Here is a 22,427-nt window from a genome sequence, read left to right on the forward strand (position 1 = left end):
AGTTTCATTTTGTTTGGCAACTGATCCTCTACGAGTTCACCACGTACATTTTTTTTTAATTCTGAAACTATTGATGAAAAAGTTTTTGATGAAATGAGACGTGATGCAATAAAATCGGTCAAAAACTGCAGACAATTCTTTGAATAAATACCAGTGAAAATGTGTCATCGTGAAAATTTGCAGTTATCAGTTGACGGTTTTAATATTAAATATTAAAATTAAATTTTAATGTAATAATATTAAAATTAAATTTTAATGTAATAATATTAAAATATTTAAATTATCGTTGAATAATCGTTAAAAAAATATAAAATTATCGCAAAAATATTAAAAATTATCGTTTTTAATATTTTTACACGTTAATACGCTGCAATAAAAATTCACTAACAAAACATTAAATCGGTACGTTACGTTGGAACTTGGTCTCAGCATTTGTACCTTAATTTGGGTATCAAAAAAGTGTATAATAATGAATAGCAAAACTGGGTAGCACGCAAAGAAATTTCTTCTCCGCAAAATTGGAGAAAATGATTAAATAGGAAAAACCATTTTTCACCGTGTTCCAATTCTGTCGACTTCAATAGCGTGTTTCAAGAGGGTAGTTCATGCACCAATTGGCATAGTTCACAACGAGGACGAAAGGGAGACAAATTGGGGATTCGTGTTCCGTCGTTTTCGGTTAAACCAGACGGAAATTCCGATATTTAATTTCAATACGCCTCTGGACATTTGACGAAAAGAAAAAAAAAACAAACGAAGCCCCCCACATGATCCAACGGCCCCGATGATGCTTCGTTGCAGTCGTTTCACATGATTATCCGTTTAATTTCATTCATTTATTTAAATCGCATCCACGAACTTTCATCAACGTTCAACTCCCGATTAAAAAAACATCGAAAACATTTGTCTTCGGTGTTTTAATTATGCCCAATGGAAAATACAATTATTTTATATCCTCTTTGATAATTGCTCCCGATAATTTCGGGACATGAAAAATGAACGAGCTTCCTGCACTCCGAAGTACCAAAAATCAAAGGAATCGATAAAATATAACAAAATTAAATCAAATCGAAAAATAATGATTTTATGCTCTTCTTGCAATCTACGAAAATCCTCCCTCCCATCAATCGTCATTTCCCGGATAAAAAAGCAACGTCTATCTCCGAAAATTTGATTGAAATTTCATAAGAACGACGAAACGAATGGTTTTACTGATAAATCGATATTTGAAAATTCGTTGTTGTTGAATGTCGTTGTCGCGAATAGACGGAAAACGGATATTATTGCACATGCGCCGTGGGAGGGTCGAGTTCGCCGCCATGCTGAATTCTTTTGGAATAACATTTTTGGTAGTTACGGAGTGCTTGATTCAATATAATCATACACATTTTCGCGTAGCCCGGAATTATCGGGGTTGGATGCTCGCGACGCAATCAGAATTGAGCACCAAATAACATTAATTAATTAATCGCGCCGGTTCGCCGATCAAATTGCCTTATTTGCTCAATCAATATTGTTTTTTTCATCTCATTTCTTTCGTGTTTTATTTGAATGGGAGTCCGGGATGGAAATAATGGTGGAAAGGACATCAGCCAACTGGAATATTCATGTCAATTGAATAATTCAGTCGCGACCTGTGTTTCCATCGCTTTTTCCTTTTCATTTATTTTTCCAACGGTCCTGCGATGCCTTTTCAGGCTTTTTCGAGCCCTTAAACCCACTTTTTTCTCTATTCACTAACTTTTATGTTCCTGCGGGACTTCCCCCCTCCCTTCCTTGCCCCCAACGACGTCGCCTCCGCCCGCTATTTCTTCTTTTCTTTTCAGTTTCCTAATTTACTCGTCCCTGAGATAATCCTCTGGCCAAAGCTTCTTGTTGCGATACTTTAAAAACGTAAGCTTTTACTGAGCCTGGCTCGTTTGGGCCCATTGGAAATTCGGAAAAATTGGCTACCCCTCAGCGACGCATGCGGTCACCCAACCGAGTATCGTCCGCGCGCGGACCGCTGGACTGGGGAGATCGCCGGAGCCGATTTTTTTAAAATGTTACGGCAGTCGTCGCAGTTCACTGATTTTCATTCCTGTCCGCGGCATGCGCCAGAACCGCGAGATTTACATAAAACGGACCGTGCCTGCGGGCTTCGGTCGCGGCACGTTTACTCTTTGATGTCAAACACAATTTTCCAGTTTTTCTCTGATGGAACTACTCGAAAAGAAGATTCTCAACTTTTGTACTTTCATCGTTCGATTAAAATTGCTTTTTTCACGACAAAATTAGTTTTATCGTGCACGAATAAACTTCGAATGAGAAATTCGTTTTTCAAACGACTCTCACCAATAAATTTGGCAAAATTTAAATTGGCTCGATTTTTACCTCCTAATTAAAGATATTATCACTCTAAATTAATATCAGAGTTATTAATTCGAAATTGTAAATCAATTTTTTCAACTGATCTTTTGGCGAATGAAATTAAAAGTCATTAATTATGCGAGGATCCATCACTGACTGAACCCCAAATTTTATTCGTCCCCAGCTAAAATACTACAGTTTTTTTACGTCAAAAATCGCATTAGAGAGCGCAAAGGGAAAGCACAAAGAAAGATGGATCGAGAAAAAATGTTAAAAAAAGACAAGAATGGGCCAAGCCAAGAAGAAACGATATGCTGGAAAAAGCAAATTTGCGGTTATACGAGTGCTCGTTACCAATTTCGTTCAATCTTTAAGGTAATATATCATTAATTACTAGTACGACGCTGAAGTTTGCAACGTTGGAGTCCAACGAAATGAACGAAAAAAAAAAATTATTTTTAATTCACCAATTTTTTATTTCACGAAGTATCGGTGCAAGTTGAAAAACTACGAATTGCAAATTCGACAGCGAACGAAATTGGAGAATTACTAGAATTATTGGAGAGTTTTTATTATTCTTTCGTTCGACTCCAACGTTGCAAACTTCAGCGTCATTTACTAATAAGACAATCGTCTCGAATTTTTTCCCAGACCTTAATTATATACTTCGTTGTTACGGTGTACGTTTTTTTCATAAACTTCGTAAAAAGCGTTCATTCGTTATGTGTCCCAATACCCAATACCCCTGTGCATTTTTCTTCATATTTAAGCACGTTTATCTCAATAACCAATAAGAAGAACCTTCTAAAATTAGATATGCGTGTCAGTCGACTACCCGAGAAAATCGTTTCGTGCATGAACTACTTTAAATTTCATAATAAACCGTGGAAAAATATGAAAATTCATTAAAACCAGGATTACGATCCCCGCAAGTTTCCTGTTAAAAATTCATCGTAGTCGATTCAGCGATTTTTTATTGGAAAGCGTGCGGAGCCAAACTTTTTCAGCGGACAGTTTGATAAATACAGAGAAAGCGGATTAGTGCCGTGACGTAATATTCCTTGAGCGGATGCATTATAACGAGAGACAACCGATCGAATGAAATTAGTTAGCGTCGCGATTGTCCGGTGCTTCAACTAATCGAATATTCGAATAAACAACAGCGAAACAGAGGGCGAGAGTCAAATTACATTGAAAATTGAGTAATTAATAATCGTAATCGAATGAAAATAAATGAAAATAAATGAATAGCAAACCCATGTAAAATTCAACGAGATTCGTCAGTTTCGTGAAAAATCCAATTCGTCAATTACTCTTACGAAAATAAAATAGGAAAAATTGTGGCAAAGGGTAGACACATGGTGAAAATGAAAATTGGAGAGAGAAAAGTCGAGCTGCGCGGCGTTGCAGCAGCGTTGGATCTTCCCTCTACTATTTTTTCGTCCCTCAATATACATTTGAGTCCCCCGTGTGTGTATGTTATTTTACGAAAGTGTAGCAGACCGGTGGGAAAAGAGCGTTTGCGCAGGCGCACGTCGACGCGGAGCCCGTGCAGGGTGAACGAACATAATCTTCTGGGCTCTCTTCGAACTACAATTAGTTGGGTTCTACCTTTGATAAAATCGATTTAATTCAAACAAGGGGATGAATTTATGTTCGCTTCGGGAGACTCGTGGGTAATGGAACATAAGCGAAACACACGCTTGTTTGGTGAGAACTCGAGTGTGTTGCGAAACCGGTATAGTGACTCGGGAAGAAATCGAACGAGGTTTTCTCGCTCCTCGTTCAATTGAAAAATGATGTTCATCGAAACAACTGCTGATCAACGCGGCAGCGAATTTCAACGGAAGTCACCGTGGCTCGGTCGGTAAAGGGGAAAATCGCTGCGAAAAATGCGACGGAGAAAAAAGATTTGTTCTGTTGGCAAAAATAGAATAAGACAAAACGGAAATGAAAGTTCTCGTAACTGAGAGATTTTGAACCTAATTTTCGGTCACATGTTCGCACGCGTTGCGAGCCCGACCCCCGCGTTATTCGAAAACAAACGAAATTGTGCTCGAATGAAAAGAGGACGGACGACTCACCTCACCGTGCGTGCTCCTACGACCATCAGGCGTATTCTCCGGCAGAAAGTAAAGGCGCAACGACGCCAGTGGCTGATTCGAGCCCCGACTGTCAAGCCAGAGCAACTGTAACTCCCCGATACTGACGAGATCAGCGTCGGTCCACAATTTCGTGAGGAAAAAACTACCGAGTCGTAGAACACGGCCGTTGCCGATCCGCACGGCCTTGTAGAACGTGTAAGGGCCGTGACTGAAGCAAGCACCGCCCAGTAACTGAAATCATGCGTTAAACATTCCATTTTATCAGATTCATTCTCCGAGTCGATTATACAATTTCATCTCAAATTCAACGACCTTTGGCGTTCGCATATTCTCTCATTTGGCTCCAAGTTTATAATATTTCATGATCTCAATTAATTCGATAATTCAAAAGTGAAATCAACTTATTTTTCCTATCCAAGAAATTTTATATCCGCTAAACTTTCCATTTTCTTAAATTACGATTGTAAGAACGAATAAAGTTTTTTCATAAAAATCCTTCGAACGAGCGAAGCGAGCAAAACAATTGCGGCGAAAACGAAGAGAAATTTCGTCGGATTTCAATGACGAGGCATCGTATGTATTATTCCTGGGCGTGTAGCCCTGACACCGAATCTCGGGGTTATTAATTTTTCACAAGCTTGTAATCGCGCACACCGAGCGATAATGGAGAGAGAGAAAAAACGTGTTTAAAGAGATGACAACTGCATCGAAGAGCTAATTACTGGACTTGTGATTCGAGGACTGCATCGATTTGCATCTCGGTTGTATCTGAAAATACAGCACCGAGGCGTCGGCGGCGGGGGGCGGGGGGCGGGGGGGGGGGGGGGGGGAGGAGGAGAGTTGACACTTATCTAATTGTGGGATTAACGTATCGTTGCCAAGGACAAGAAAGCATTAATACGTCACGGGCCGGGTCTCTCGAACGTTGGAAAAACGTGAAACAGCAGCAGCAGCAGCAGCAGCAGCGCGCGAGTTCAAAACTACGATATTCTTAATCCGATAAAATATGGAAGAAAGGGAAAAAATAAATAGAAAAAGTGTATACACAGTTGATATGTAAATTCGTGTGGCCTCGCAATCGTTTTTTTTTCGTTCGACTCTTCGCGTTTCTTTCGCTCGCACATCGAGCCCAATTTGAGCGCGAGAGCCGGGCAAGAAGCCTCCAAACACTTTTCTACGTAGGAAAAGCAAGAGGAGAAAAGAGGAATATGTGTATGAAAAAAATAATAATAAAAGGGAAGAAAAACAGGAAGACAATGATTAACGAAACACTCGAGAATATCAGCAAGAAGTGTACACAACCGGCTAAAACTTTTTCTCTCCCCTTTCTCCCGTCCCTTTTTATTCCTTGTTGTTATTGTTGTTGTTGTTATTGTTATTACGACGTTTTCTCATACAACGCGCGAGACGAATACGCGCGCACACGAGGAGACACGAGGACGAGGAGAGCGCGGGATGACACGAGGGAGAGAGAAGGCGCAGGCAGAAAGACGAAGAGAGAGAGAGAGAGAGAGAGAAGCGGGTATACACGAAGGGGAAATTCGCAGCCCAGAAAATCGTTCGACCGCGCTCCTCGCTTCTCGCGCCGACTGTACAACCGGGTTTTGAACAGCTCGAGCGATGCTTTTGCAGCGACTTTGCCCACTACGCCTCTCTTGCTTTATTTAACGGGCATTTGAAATTTAACCGATTTCAACTATATGCACAACAGAGCTGAGAAAATACTCGATTCAATTTATGTTTTTGTGAGCCCCTTTTGTTACTCGGTGCTCAATACAACGGATAATTCGCATCGGCAGGCTCCAATGATTTTACGATTTATTGATTTTACGTCGGTGGGTTTGTGTGCACTCGGGCAACGACAATGTCTCAAATACTCTTTTCAAAATCATTTTTTTTTTTTTTTCATAAAGAAAACACTTTTTCCATAATTGATATTTATTTTCGTGGTTGTATCGAGAATTACAATATTTTCTTCTGATGAGAGCTGTTCGCGCTCGAACATCGAAGCTATCGAGGTTTTCAATCGGACGATCAATCCGATGAGATTTGTCATCGTTTAAAGAATATTAAATGTCACGAGGCTCCGGGCGTTCGTCGAGTGTCAAAATATTTGAAATATCAGTGCATGCGATGTTTGCCGAGCCGATCGATGAGATTCGGACAATGAGTATCACAGAAATTAACATTCGTCAAAAGTACGTTAATTCCCAGGGAGCCAACGTTAGAGTCTAATTTCCAAAATTTCCGTCGGCCTCCAAAGAAACTTTGCCATTCTCCGCGTTCTCGACACGGAAAATAATATTTATCGGTCGAAGACCAAGGGGATCTCGAAATATCGAATAGGTGAGAATTTCGTTTGAAAACAAGGAAAAAAAAATGTGCCGTAAGCCCCAGGTCTACGCTAGAATAAATTCGATGTTATCGTGGAAAATGTGCTTTATAATCGTATGCATGCATGTACACACATGCGTACACGAACGCAGAGGCACCCACACATACGCACACGTAAAAATACATATTAACTGGTCAGCAGCCCGAGTTTTGCAAACGTTATAACAGCTAATCGAGTCGGTTTACATAATTGAATCGATAAACGGTCGGGTTCGTGTGCGGGTTACCTCTGTCGTTTGGATTTGGTGAAATCTCCGAAATGAGCACCGCTGTCATAACTATTTCCAATGTTTTAAAAGTACAGTCCCTCACAAAATTATAATATTTAACCTTTTTTTTCTCCGGCTGACGTTTTTTTTCTTTCTCTCTCTTTTTCCTTCGTCCGCTATGCGCCAGCGGACAATCCGTGCTCGTGCATTCGTATATATATATAATATATTCATGTGTTTGCTTCTTTCTCAACTGGCGTGTATATTTATAGCGTTAATTGCGTTTCATGTAGCAGCTGCACTCACTGGTGCACCCTGTTCCTTCTTCTCGCACTATTTTCCCATTGATAGCACGTTCTCATTTACCATTATCATTATTATTGTTAGATAATCGCGCCTTTATTTTTATCCGAAATGACTTTTTTGTCGAAATTCTCGTACGAAATTCATCGTGTAGAAATAAAACGAGATTTTTTTCCTGCCTCGTATCGTGCTTGGCCAATTTATTTTCGTATTATCGGAACATATTTCGCGAGGCTAAATTTACACTGTCGATTGCTGGCGGTAAATTGTGATCATTTCCGCGAAATAATCAAATCTTTTCGTTCTCAATTTATACCGAATTGCGAAAGGAGAAAGATTCTTTGTTCCGCTTTTTTAGCTAACCATTCGTTCTTCTGCTCAAGATTGTGCAAAATTTTTCGTGATACTTTAAATAACCATATATCGAGTGTTCGTGTTGGATGAATCACTTGAGATCGTGAGTCGAGTGGGACAGTGGTGCCCCGAGCTGTTCTCGGCTTTATAATGCGGACACTTCGAGGCCGTTGTCGGTGTATAGATAAAAATGAAAAGAAAAAAAAAAAAAAACGCATGAATATAAAAATAAAATGAAAATATATTCGACACTCGAGTAATCAAGTTAAACATTGATAAAAAATTTTCAACTTTCATTTCTCTCTAAATCGTAACGTCCATGTGCTTGAAACGTTGAAAACGATTTTGATTTTTGAAAACAAATAATCGTTTATCGGGAGGAATAAAATAAACTGGAAACTCGATAAATTCACCATTTCGGATGACAAACGGAGAGAAATGAAATAAAGAACGAAACCTTCGCGTGGCAAATCAATTTCCAAATGACAGCATAATAAATAAAATTTATTCCGTGATAAAAATAATGAGCGGTATTATTGAAATAGTTCTTTCTCTCTGTCTCTTCCTCATTAAATTCACGGCCAGTTAATTTATTAACATAATTTTCCTCGATAATCATAAAATAAATTGTTTTTTTCCAAGAATCGAAAAGTTTTTCGAGACAACAGAGGTCTGCGGTCCTCGCGCATGATAATACAAATATTTATTTTATTACGTCCTCCCACGAGGGAACACGAACGAGCGTGGATCAATAGACGAAAATTCGTCACTACACGTAAAAACTCCTTCCGCTTGTGAACGGGCCTTTAAAACCGAACAGTGCGCACGCACATATTTCTCCCTCTCTCTCGCCCCCCCCCCCCTCCCCGCCCCCTTGCTCCGTCCCTCTCTGACGTTCTACACGAGCGAGATCGCTCGCACACCGAGAGCGTACCGCAGTAGAACGGCTCACACACAATCGTGTCCACGGATTTTTAACTTGGACACACACTAGCCAATGCCCGACACAGATGCATGCTCGTCCACGTACACATTGAATTTGGCTCGCACACAACGCCGGCCTCTTATTCAGAGCTCTCAGGCTCTGCTCACAATCGTAATACATTTATCTATATGTGTGCAGACGTGATTATGTATGTACATTCTGCGCGCACATAGCGTCCACCTCACAGTAATACCATCGATAGAGAGACACACTTGACTCAGCACCCAACAAAGCACTTACGACAATTCAAACGTTTTATTTACATATTTTTCCGAGTGTGTGTGCGTATTTTTTCTTTCTCCTTTTCGGAATCTCCGCATGATTGGAAATAAAGAAACACGAGCAGTTCGTGTTTCAAGGCGAGCCAAAAACGTGCTTGCATACGTTTTTTTTCTTCTTCACTTGTCGCCATATTATTGACGATAAGACAATTCTATTTTTCGCAACGCTTCACAATTCGCGTGCTCGTTGTCCGTCTTTTGTTTTATGCTTTAAAAAAGGAGGTTTTGAATTTTTACAAATTTAGTAGACTCGAGTACACATTGGAATTTTTAGGAGTTTCTTTTTTATTTTGTAAACCAACGGATAGAGCATTCATAGAAATTTTCAAAGCGCATGCGGTCCTCCGATGAATTTTCCTGATGAAGCGAGTTTATTCCCCCCCCCCCTCCCCCCTCCATTCCCCTTACCGTGCTCCTCTTCCCTCCCCTGTCCCTAATAACGAATGAACACCGTCCCAGGGTCAAATAATTCCTCGCACCCTTCGGCCCAGCATCCCTGAGGCCATCGACACCAAAGAAAAAAACGAAAAAATATATTTAATGCTGGAATATTTTGATTTATAAGTCTCCCGTGCTCGGCTGAAAGCCACATTTAGTAAATAACGTTTGGAGGCTAACGGAAATGATGCAATAACATCGGAAAAATAAATTTTGACAGATTTTCTTCTTGACTTGATGAATTTTGACATAATCGATATTTTTGATGTTATTCTTTATGTGAATAAAAATGAGAACTCTCATATTCAATGGTACGAAGAAAAATGGCCTCTGAGTATTGAGCGATGTAATTGAATGTTGAAGAGTGCACAGAAGTCTTATCACGTAATTGCAAAAAAAGCTGTGAAATTCGACATATTTTTATGTTTCAGTTTTCAAGAGTTTTTCAAATCTTCAATTTAATTAGTTTTCTTAAATGAAATTCGAGATGAAAAATGTAAAAGCAATTGAAAGACGAAAATTCGTGGGAACGAGAAGAACTTCATTATTATAATTGATCGATGTTTGACCGCGATGGATGAGAAAACGTGTCGGTACAAAAGAGAGCTGTTGGTATGGAGAGACGTGGCGCGAAGGGGAACAACGCGCGAAGGCGTAACTTGTGTTGAATCGTGTGAACGCTGCTACACCGAGACATTGGGGCGCATTCTGCAGGCGAAAAACGGAACTACAGGTACGTTCTCATTCGATTGCTAACATGTGCTTCGATATACACACAACGATACGTGGACACACGAGTCCACTGGATATTTTATTATATTGGATATTAGATCTCTCGGCGTCCCCTACAATTGTTACGGGGAAAAATATCTCCATGCCCTCGACTCCGTCCGCGTTTTCGTTCACAAATAATTTCAACCTTCGCTAAAAATAACTCTACAAATAATTTCAGCTATATCCGAGACAATCTCGAGTTAATTATCGCGTTCGGTAAGATTTTACTTTTTGAGACGAATCTCGTTTGCAATGGACGTTTCCGTTCATCTGTCAAAGTTCATTTTTTCAGTAAGTGGTAACAAAATTTGAATATTGTATTTTGTTGATTAGAAAACGATCGAAGCAGCTCACAAGTGAATTCTTTTCTCGACGATAATAAATTTGTCGTCTAAAGATTTATCGAAATCCATAAATTTCGAGAATTTGGGAATGTATCTCGTGAGACTAGACGACGATGATCTGCCCTGTGTAGATATTCGGGGCAGCTGTCGTCTCTTTGTTTTTTTATCTTTCATTCAGAAATGTACTTTCCTCAATCCCGTTCCTCGAATCTTGAGATAATATCACGTGTGAGCCACTGAAACTTTCGAAGGATCGTTGATGAGAAAATAATTCTCATTCTTTGTTCACATTTTAGTTTCCAATTTCTTTCTTTACCGAAGAGCGTGTTTACCACTGTCGAGATTTGACATTGAGGACTCGCAGCGAGATAACACCGCTCCGGAGAGCATAAAAAAGATGGAAAAGGGCGAAATTCCGAAATATAAATTTCTACAAAATAAAATTCCTTCACCGCTACTGACGTTATTCATCCTCCAGCATAAATGATGGAACATCAAATTTAACTTTTTTCACTTGATTTATGAAGCAAACTCATTCGACTGTCAAATTCGATAATTTCCGGATCATTTTTCAACACAGATGCGATGAAATTACAGTTGGAATATTAAAAGCGAGTTCTCGAGCATTGTTAGCCGAGCAGTGTTTTGTGCAGCTCATGAAAAATAATTGACTGCCTGAAATCTTGTGCACGATAGTTTTATAGAGCTGCTAAGTTACGAGTTAATAGCACAATTACTGCAATAACGTTTTTTTTTCATTCTTCTCTAATATAAAATGTAGGATGAATAAAATAAAGTGAACTTTATGGCATATTCCATGTTTTTATGGAGGCACGACTAATGCCATTTTATATGAGGGACACAAAAGTGAGCATCAGTCGTAAAAAATCGTTTGAAATCCTGGCTCGTTGTTTCAATCGACTTCTTAAAATGTGCGAAGCATGACGCTGAAGCTTGCAACGTTGGAGTTCAACGAAATGATTTTTAAAAAGCCTCTAATTATTCCAGTAATTCTCCAATTTCGTTCCCTGCTGAATTTGCAATTCGTAGTTTTTCAACCTGCACACCGCGATATTTCGTGAAATAAGAAATTGGTCCATTACAAATGTTTTTTCTTTCATTTCGTTGGACTCCAACGTTACAAACTTCAGTTTCGTTGCAAAGCTCACTGTGTGTCGATATCTCTTCAAAATTCCACCCATGTTACAAGGAAATAGTCCGAATTCTCTTGCATTAATTATCAAGCTCTTCATCTCTCGTCGCGAAATTCATGACCGAAGCTCGTTGAAACCCAACATGATTAATGTATTGAATTTTAGTTTCAATAGCTCGGCGCGCGCCACGAGCCCGGATAATTTTCCGAAAATTTAATGGCCTCCAGAGGTGAATTATGGTCCTGAACAGGGGCATGGATACGAGTATTTATTCCCGATAACGCTAGTGTTACGATATTCAATACTTTTTTACTTTGAACTTCAATGTTTTGAGGTGAATTAGATAAAAACAGGGCAAACTGCAACTACGTCGTGACTAATGTACTCCAGTGATGAATCGGACGATTTTAATTATTTTGAAGCAAAAATTCGTGCCTCATACTCAACGATATCGTGATTTCATTTTTAATGTAATCGTACAGGAATTGAACCAGTAATTATCTCAGATATCTTATCTGTTTAGAAGCTTTAAAAATATTATCGAAGCTCAAGAAAATAATAAAGAAATGGTGAAACGTGAAAAATCAACGCAACAACTGTGGTCACTTATTTTATTTTTACTGAACGACGTTGCCTGGAGAGTTTCTATAAATTTTCGAATATATTTGTCAGGGTTTTTTGTGGTCTTGGAAATTTTGGAATTTCTACGCCGGTTTGCGTGTGCAGTTTTTCTATAATTGATCATGGAACTTTCCTATTTCCTTTTTCGACGAATCGCAGTCTCCCAGGGTATTAGATCATCCTCTTTTTTCCAGAGAATGGAGAGAATGGAGATTCGTATCTTTCAACGTTTCGTCATTTTCGGATAGAATATTTGAGCGAGTGTAAGACTCTCGAGAGAATTTAACAATCCGGCCCTGAGCGTCCCCACCCCTTTTTTGTATCGAGGCTCGAGATATCGTGCCTCCCCCCGCAATTTCCTCGCTCTCTCGCTCATTCCGTCTCACTTAATACAGTTTACTCTCTCGCGCTTCGCTTGATCTCCTTCACTCGCCACCACACGTCGCAACTTTTGTTCGAATGACTCGCTGCGCTCTCAACGTAATTTAAATACCTATCAGTCAGCCATCGCGCTATAAACACACGACATTTTTCTTCCGTTCGATTGTATTTTCGTCGAGAAATAAATATTCGAGTTCGTGGCGAGTGTAACAAAATCTCGAATTCATTCGCTTAAAAATTTCTCTATTTTTTCCGATTCCAACAACCGCGTGGACTTTTCGATTCGTTTAATGATTCGAGGGTTTCGTGAAATTCAGTTTTCATGGAAAAACTTTTTCCCCCATTTTGGGAGCCCGAAAGCATCGATTTCGCGGAGGGAACAAACTCGATTCAACGAAACGATGAAAGTTCGTAAAAAATGTAAACCTCCGTCAATACCGGCACGACTCGGCGCTAATAAGCTTCGTAGCATCGGATAGACGCGCGAGCAAGAAGACTTGCAGACGCGTGCGTATGTGAGTGCGTCCCTGAAATCTCGCCCCACCATATAGTCTTCTTAATTAAGAGATCGGCCAAACTCGTGAGCTTTCGGGGATCTACGCTGACGCGAAAAATCTCCCTTTCTAAAATCAACGAAACGTTGATAATAAAGAATCCAACACCTCTCGTCAACCAACCTACAAATTATTTCAACCCATTTTTTCGCTTCGAACAAAACACCTGCTATGTCACCGACAAAACAAACGATCGCAGCGCTCCCCAAGTTCCAACAAAGTCGGAACGAAAATACGTTATTATTTTTATTTTGTATCCACAACTACTTATGTAATTCGATGAATTCCAAAAATGGCCAAAAATGACTGGAACATTTTCGGGGCTAAAAGACGACGATTTTTTTGCGTCATCATTTAATTAGATCATCGTTTTTTTATTGGAAAAAAAATCCCGAAATATGAATTGATTACAGAGCCGATTGCAGGTGAAATCGAAAATAAAACAAAAATTCATATGAAAATTTGAGAATATTAGAAAATGAATAATTGTGTGAACGTCGAGAGCGATTTCCAAAGACGAGAGAAATTTTGAAATATTTCGAGTGAATTTTAAAAATTCTCTTAGACGATGCAAAATTCAATGTTATTTCGCCTTCCGCTACACACGAGAGCTCGCGTATTATAAACCTTTGGCAAGTCACGCGCATAAATGTACTTGTCGCGAGAGACACTGCCGCGAGTCTCCAGATGTACTTTCCTCTCGAGAATTTGTGAATCGAAGGTAAAGGGGAACGGAAGATGTCCTCAGTATTCCAAACACGTTATGGAAATGCAATGTTTGCAGAGAGATATAAAATGCGTTAATTTTATTCTTTATCTGATTAAAAATTAAATGATAAAACGTTTTATGAAATTCGTATAACAAATTTATTCATGAGTTGCGTCCATTTCAACGACGTTGTATTCGGTTTATGTGTGCATCGTTTTATGAACTGGTTCGGAATACATTTTTTTCCTGAATTTCACATCACTCGATATTTTCTTCGTGATTGAGGATTTTCTGTTTTATGCATGAATTACGATTATCCATTGAAGTGAATTTTTCAACTTCATTCAATTTTAAATCTCATTTGAAATTTTTTTGTCTTTATATTATTTCTTCAAGTTACACGAAAATTATTCGATCACAACGAAACGCTAATTTTTACGATTATTCTTTTTGGTATGCACGACTCGAGTGAAATCCCTTCGATCTTTATTTACTTCGTACAGCAAACGTTATTTCGAACGAATCTGTGAAAAATTCAACGATGTTGATTCATTTTTCAATTTTATTCATTCAAAAATATATTTCGACGCGTTTTTCCTCGAAATGAGTCCCAACGACCTTGCGCCAGAACTCGAGCCCCGATGCACTGATTCAAGATTTTATATGACGTTGAAGTTTGCAACGTTGGAGTCCAACGAACAGATATAAAAAAAACTCTCCAGCAGTTCCAGTTATTTCCCAATTTAATTTCCTGCCGAATTTGCACAATTCGTAGTTTTTCGACCTGCACCAATGATTTCGTGAAATAAAAAATTGGTAAATTCCAAATGTTGTTTCCGTTGAATTCGTTGGTCTCCACCGTTGCAAACTTCAGCCCCGTAGATTTTTTTTATTCGAACGTTCGTGGCAAATTGCAAAATTGCGATGAAATAAAAAATCAGTTATTTTATTCACAAATAAATCCAACTTGCTCCCATTCGCTTTCAAATAATCCCTCAAAAATAAGTGCGATGCACACAGCAAACTTTCTTTCCTCGTCACACATAAAAACGGAAAATAAACAATCGGCGCGTCATTTTTCGTGCAAGATCTCTGATAACCGTTAACGGACAATGATTTCGTAAGAAAATGCCAATTTGTTTTTCACTCGAGCGATCTTTACGCGCCCGATCCCAATTAATTCAACCGACAAGGTGATAAAAATCCACAATTTAATTGGCAATGCATCGACGGATGAGAGGAGCGAGTCTGTTGGTGTCGGTGCGCTCATGAAATTTATACGTGCGTGCAGTTTCCAAGCGGGCGCACGTCGATGCTGTTTTCTGTCGTTTTATTTGGGCTCGATTTTTTTAATGCTGTTATCGCGGTCACTCGTTACCTCCGTTCGGCTCTTCCCCCCTCCCCCCGGCCGCGGCCTGCCTCCGTAGACGTGTCACTCGCGCTCCCGCAGCGAATAATTTCGCAGATTAGAATTTTAGCACGAAATCGGTAGAGCCAACGGAATCGAAGATATTTTTCATCCTCGTATTTTAGATAGAGTGCTGGGACTCGAGCGATGTGTCGAGAGGGGGGTCGGGGGGATTCTCGGGCATGTGTACGATATAAGATCCTCGCCCCCCCCCCCCCCCCCCCCCCCCCCCGCCGCCGCCACCCTTTCTTCCTACAATTCACAACTCCCTCGCTACAGTCATAACGTCCGATCCTCTCCCTCCCTCCTCTTTGTCTCACTCTGCTTCAATCCTCGAACCTTCTCCTTTTCCCCTGTCTTCCCCTCGCTCCGGTCGATTCCCCCAGCTCTTTAACGATGCTTTTCACATACACTCCCGGCCAAAATTTTCATCTCGGAATCTCCGGCGAATCAATAGAAATTTGTTGGGAACGTGAGTGGCGGAAATATCGAGTTTTCATGGAGCGATATCCGCGAGAACGGTGCGGCGGCTTTCTGGGGACGACGTTTTGTTGGGACTTTGAAATACGGTTTTGCAGGTTTTTTGAACAACCAACTTTTTCCGTCCGGACTATTTTCAGCGTTTTCGTAGAGTTCTCTTGCGGCGTTAGGAAACTCCTGGGCCAACTCGCTTCGATTATTTTGCACAAATTTTGTGTTTACTTTATACACAAACTTGTAACTTCCACATCAGAGGTACGGGAACCGACTAACTTCCCCGGCTGCTTGGCTCGAGCCGGAATATCATTTTGATGAATTCCCTCAAAAATGGATTCTAATAATTGAACGGAAGAAAGCCGGTTTACGGGGCTTGAATATTCGCTGAGCAGACTCGAATTGCCCCCTTCGATTTGAAAAATGAAAAAAATTGAGCGTTTTTAATCATTTTTTGATCTCATTCAAATAGAAACGGATCAATGCAAATTTTCGTTTAAACATTACGAAATTAATTTGTCGCCATTGGCAGCCGACACCCGAATGTCAATGATTCTTCCGAATTCTTCTGAATTTTGGTCCAATCCTCGAATACTGATATTTCACTGGATCGAGGCCTTATATACAGTTGCAGCAGGCCAAAAACATGATTTTCTTGATTTTTTGTTTGTTTTGGCTCGCAAACAGACTTAAAAGTTTCTTTTTGGTATAAAATCACACCAGTTTAAATTTGAGCCCTTAATATTAATATTTAGATAGTCCGCGTAGCACTTTTTTATTTTTCATAAGAATAACGTGAGAAAATTTCTTTTTGCACATTCTAATTTTTATTGCTAGCCCATCGTGTGCCATAAAAAAAATGTCTTGGCTCATTCCTGTAGAAAATCGCACGCTCTACAAAAAAGGTCTCTTATGATTTTCCGTTAAACCTAATACTTCATAAGTTATTAGAGGTCAAAGTTCAATTTATCGCAAATTCGAACGTTTTCAGTTTTTTCGAGCATCAGTTGCGGTGGACATGACAACTAAAAACTATTAATACGTATACCACTTATTTATTGTAATAACAGCTTGGGCCTGAACGAAGGATTTGTAAACATTTCGATTAAAAAAAAGGCGACAGTTTTAACAAAACATTCATTTTTCGAGGTGCTAAATTTTCGGTTGTTTCGTTACAATTTTTTTTCCAACTAAATACGAAATCCTTCGTCCGAATAAATTTGGTTTGGATCGAATTAATAGTTTTTAGTAATCGTTTCCCCCGCAAAAGTATTTTTCAAAAAAGCCGATTCTGAGATAATCGCGTTTAAAGATACAAGTATTAGACGACCGCGCGCACCGAGCGATCGTCGAAAAAATTTTTTCGATTTTTCCGACCATCGCAAGAGTATACAAGGCCATGAATTTCACTATTTTCTGTCGCTCTCTTTCGAGTAACGATTGCAGTTTCATACGAGAATAATTTCAGGACGGTTGCTACGATCACATTTATCACGATAGCTCCGATGACTTTATTTCTAGAAATAAAAATAATCGAGTTGTCGGTATTCAAACTGATGATAATGAATATTAATATTTTATCAATATTCTCGTAATGACTATGATAACAATTGTGAAACGATCGATTTTATCAGTGTGATTGAGAGTCCGTGATCGACTCTCGGACATGGCGTTTTTTCGTAATTTCTATCTAACCTCGAAATATAAATGAATTTGTGTGCGCTTGCGCACGGCTCCGTGTTTAAGGTATTCTTGGCCGCCGGTCGGGACAACATTTGCCCCTGACCCCTTTCAGTTTTGCCCATGATTTTTTCTACTCCCGTGGCTGATCCAAAAAAAAAAAAAACAGAGAGAAGAAAAACTTTTCGCCTTTCTGTATCGCTTTGCGAAGCCATAAAGCATCGATGCGTTTGTATCAGCACTTTCTCAACGGGATATGAAGCTGCCAGGAATACTGACGTGACAAAGAATGTCCAAATAAATGTAACGATCCTCGGAGGCGAGTTTTTCGGAGACTCGAAAACTCGGCATATTTTCGATCCCCGAAAAATCCGTGGGATGAAACACAAAATGATCGTTTGAATTTTGATAAATCCGTCGAAATTTTCGCGTAGAAATTCGCTCGGATGGGAAAATAGTGGGGGGGAAACGCGGAGCATTTCGAACGACGCGAACTTTGATTAACCACCAAAAAAAATGATTCGACAGAGGCACGAATAGATAAATTACTACACAGGCACTCATTTGTGTGTACCTTCGACGTACGAATGACGAGGTCGAGATAAAGTGAGCGCGCAGTATCATGGATCATTGATTTAAAAAAAAGAACAAAGAAAAAAACTGGCTCGTAAGCGAGCAACCGGAAGCGAAAGTCTCGGTATGGAATTAAATGAGAAATATTTCAAATTCAGCGTTGTTTTAAGGAATTCTATCGAAGATGTAGTGACGAAAATGAAAATTGATTCGTGTAAAAATGTTGCAGGGGCAAGAGGACAGCGCGGAGTTGTAAATAACTGAGATTGTTTCTTTCCTAGAAAACCCGTTGCAAAAGAGAGACGGAACGACCAAGTTCCGAGGAAGAGCGAGCAGAAACCCTCGCGTTCTCTCGTTCCCCCGTTCGCCCCCTCCCCGGCCACTGCCAAGGGCCAAAAGAGCCGAAGCAGCGCCAAAGAAAGCTGAAAACGTCGAGAACTAAATATTTTTGCCACGGCGCATAATACACAATTTACAGGCGGTCGAAAAAAGAGAGAGAGAGAGAGAGAGAGAGAGGGAGACAAGAGACCTCGATTGTGTGTACTTCGGGAAGATGGAATATTTGAAGGTCACCGAATTATGAGTAGAGAGCCCGCTTAATTCCTTTTTGGCTCGATTCTTCGACTACCCAACGGAGAATTTTCTTTGGGAAATGTAAAATCAACAGTGGCTACACATAACTCACTTTCATTCCCCTTTTATAACAATAATAATAGTAATAATGATAACAATGGAAATTCACGCATGATCAATTCACTACGATGATGAAAAACAAATATAACGGAAACTCGATATTTGTTGAAACCAGATTCATATTCTCGTCAAGAATATTGAGCGCTCTCAGTATAATTGCATTCTAAGTAAAGACGGAATATTCAAAGGTCATGCTGTGTCGTGATCAACGGATTAATTCAATTCGTACTCGTGGGTGCATCACTTACAAAAGATCTGATAATCAAGTTATAAGCTGTGGCGAGTCAAAGTTAATTGGATATTTTATAAAAATGAGAAATTCAATTCAATGAAAAATCATGATCCAGAATGACAAGGAAAAAAAGGTTGATAAAAACAAAAAAAAGATTTTGATTCGTGAAAAAATTAAATTTGACGATTTTACAATTGAAACTTCAATCGGGTAATTGAATGTTTTTCGTACGAATAGTGTAGCGAATCTGGAACGTAGAGTATTCGAAGGTTCTCCCCGGGCGATTATTGATTTTGTTTTCGTAACGCTAATTACGTTATTAAAATATTTCTCTTCCGATCCTTGTTTTTATTTATCCAAGTCAAGTTTTGCTATAAATTTTTGTAACATGATGCAACGTCATTCTCATGTTTGATTTTCTAATTTATTCGATTATGTTGATGCATTTATGTCTTCACGCAGTGGCAGTTTTTCAATCATTTATATTATTACTCGATTCTTAAGTTCGTTGTAAAAGTACATAAATTGTCAGAAGGTCAATTCTATTTCGCTGAATTTATAGTTTTTAACGTGGGCAACATCTTTTTTTTCCTAGAAATTTTTCAATATTATTGACACTCGTACGAATAGTGTTCAGCACGTAAATTTCCGGTGTTGAAATAAGCAGAATTGCAGTTCGCCTCATTCAATCGGAACGATAAATCACGTATTCGTGAATATTTACAAAATCTTTAAATCGCACTGATATTCGTTGGCACAATATCACAAATGATTGGAGACGTTTTTCGTGTTATCGTCGCTAAACATCGGTCTCCGTATCGTTTCGAACAACCGATTTAATCTCGTTTATCACAACAACCGAATTTGAGAATTTCAAACAAAATGAAATTTCAGTTTTGGAACATATGTGTAAAAACCTACGCTCCTTAAGCGCTTTAGAAATTCATGAACTTTCGAGAGGCGTAGCTTTGAATATTCCCCATCCCCCTCGTGTTAACATAGAACCAACGAAGGCTCGATTATTGATTATTATCAAGCGATAATAATCATCCGACGAATTTTCGAAAATAAAACTTCATTTTATTTTAAAATGCACTCCATGAAATATTTATTTCCTCGATAAAAAATAAATTGGCAACGATCTATAGAATCGAATTAAGACACATCTATAAATACCTTTCTTTCTGTTTCTCCCTCTCTTGGGCGAACCGAAGCGAACGACGGAATAAAAAAGATCGAGTGGAAAAAAAAAGCAAAAAGAGAGCGAGTGAGAGGAGTGCGAGGGAATGCGATGGGCACGAGGAGGGTAGTCTGAGGAGAGGTAAAAAAAAAACAATAAAACGAAAAGAAAATGAGAGCACAAAATAATGAAACAAGAAAAAAAAAATAATAAAACGTTACAGGAATGGATAAAATGAAACGAGAGAACAAATAATCATGAGATTGGATAAGAAAATTAATATAAAACGTGAAAAAAAAATCTCAAGACGAGAAAAACATAATGAAACGAAAGAAAACGAGGAGAAGTGGTCGATGGATACGAATAGTGTCGACGAGGGAGAGGGAAGTGAGAGGGGAGTCGCTGTGCCCCCTCCCCCCTCCGGGCGAAGCGCGCCACGGAGAGTTATATCTAATATAAACAGAATGCAAGAGGTGGGTAGAGAGCGCGCAAATTGAACAAAATATCTGGGAGTGAGGGGGGGGGGGGGGGCTAGAGCGCGGAAAGCAGTGTGGCGCAGAGTTGGCCGGAATGGTTGTGTAGAGACACGACGCATGAGACCGACCGAGAGTGCAAGAAAATGAGTGAGCGAGTAACCAGTCCATCTAATCGTCTCCCCAGTTCTAGATACACACGAATTTACCCATTGCCACATGTGTCTTTACTGCACAATCGAAGTTTCCCGACTGTTGAGCCTTCTCCCCCCCCCCCGCCCCCTCCCACTCCCCTATGCCCCTCCCTCGACCCTCCACGTTAGCGATCTTCAGAAAATGTCTACACCGCAGCACTGTCATATTTTATTTCCATATGAAAATATAATTGAATAGAAAAATATTTTGGATCATCTAAACATGACGAATCGCAAATTGGCTTCGTTTTGCACAATATCCGAAATCTCATTGAAATAATTAACAATCAACAATCTCGTTGTTTTGTTTTACAGAAAGATTTTTTTTAAACAACGATACCGCCAACAACGATGATAATAATGAAAGTAACGAACAATGAGAATAACGAAATACCTACCTCTATTTTATCCATCTTTTCCATCCTTGTATTTCAGACACTAGTTTCACGTTCATGAAGATATATTTATATATGTAGATATATGTGTACGATATATCGATATATATGCATATATTTGGATGTATATATAAATACGTGTATATTTCCAATTGATAAAGCTCACTTTCACACACCACTATCGTTTACCAGCACTGTTTTTTAATCGTAATGGACCACAAGCACACGTTTGAAAAAGTATTCATCATTTTTACCATTCGTAAAATATCATTAGTTCGCGCACTTACTTTCATATACGCCTATATAGGAATGGGTAATACAGGAATATATATTTAGAATATTTATATATGTTCACACACACACTTGACTCGCGCGCGCGCGCACATACACACACACACACACACACATAGGACACATTTTTTTTTAAATTATTCATTTATTATTTATTTAATTACATACGAATTTTTTGTCATGTAAATAAATAAATATGCGTATAATTAATTAAATTTATTCATAGATCGGTGTTTATGTGTGTGCGCGTGTGTGTGCGTATACATATATTCAATCATGTACTGTAGAAAAAGCGACAAACGCGGACCTACGACTCACGGTGTGGCGCACGCCACTGTCCCATCAAGACTACTTTGTATTTACTCTAATTATGTGACGTCACGGATATACTGGGTTCCCCCTCTTGAACGAAAATCCCGATATCCTACGAAAACGCACGAACGACCCCGAGTTTACGGAGGTACGTCGCCCTGGCTCGCATGGCGCAGCACTCATCGCCCCAAGTCGAACTCTTGATTTTCTGTTATTTTTTTTCTTCTCTATTTTTTTTCCCTCACTCTCCACCTAATCCCATACGGAGGTGTATATTACGCCCATTGAGAATTTATACTGCACATTTCTTGCTACATTTCGTTTCTATTTAGTTCATATTCATTGTGTTTGCACTTTGAAATTAATTATTTTATTCGCAATTTTTTTCTTTTTCAACGTTTGTTTTTTGGAATGAAAGTTGATATTGCGTGGATCGATAATTGCATGGACATTTTTCGTTGCCCTCCGATTCCTTGAAATTATACATTTTGTTAGAATCACTTTCAATTTTCATTTCGTTTTATGTGAGGGATAAAAAATTAACGGCGATGAATCCGTAATTTTCAT

At 39.2% G+C, this 22,427-nt stretch overlaps 1 protein-coding gene across 4 annotated transcripts in view; it reads right to left on the reverse strand.

Moving 5' to 3' along the window:
* LOC122406970 (AT-rich interactive domain-containing protein 5B-like) overlaps nucleotides 1-21,939 on the reverse strand; it is a 39,968-nt gene extending 18,029 nt beyond the window's left edge. Inside the window, exons 1-3 of one of the 4 annotated variants that reach the window (XM_043412849.1) lie at nucleotides 21,856-21,939; nucleotides 21,261-21,556; nucleotides 4,434-4,685 (exon numbers count right to left, since the gene is read on the reverse strand). In XM_043412849.1, coding sequence (XP_043268784.1) covers nucleotides 4,434-4,685; nucleotides 21,261-21,284 — 276 coding nt within the window. In that variant the 5' untranslated portion in view covers nucleotides 21,285-21,556; nucleotides 21,856-21,939. Of the gene's footprint in view, nucleotides 1-4,433; nucleotides 4,686-20,191; nucleotides 20,212-20,877; nucleotides 20,907-21,260; nucleotides 21,557-21,830 lie in introns of those variants that run through there. The other 3 variants (XM_043412850.1, XM_043412851.1, XM_043412852.1) reach the window with 3 other exon arrangements.
* Nucleotides 21,940-22,427: the final 488 nt, after the last annotated feature.

This window comes from Venturia canescens, chromosome 2 (genome assembly GCF_019457755.1).
Source record: "Venturia canescens isolate UGA chromosome 2, ASM1945775v1, whole genome shotgun sequence".
NCBI classification, from domain to species: Eukaryota; Metazoa; Arthropoda; class Insecta; order Hymenoptera; family Ichneumonidae; genus Venturia; species Venturia canescens.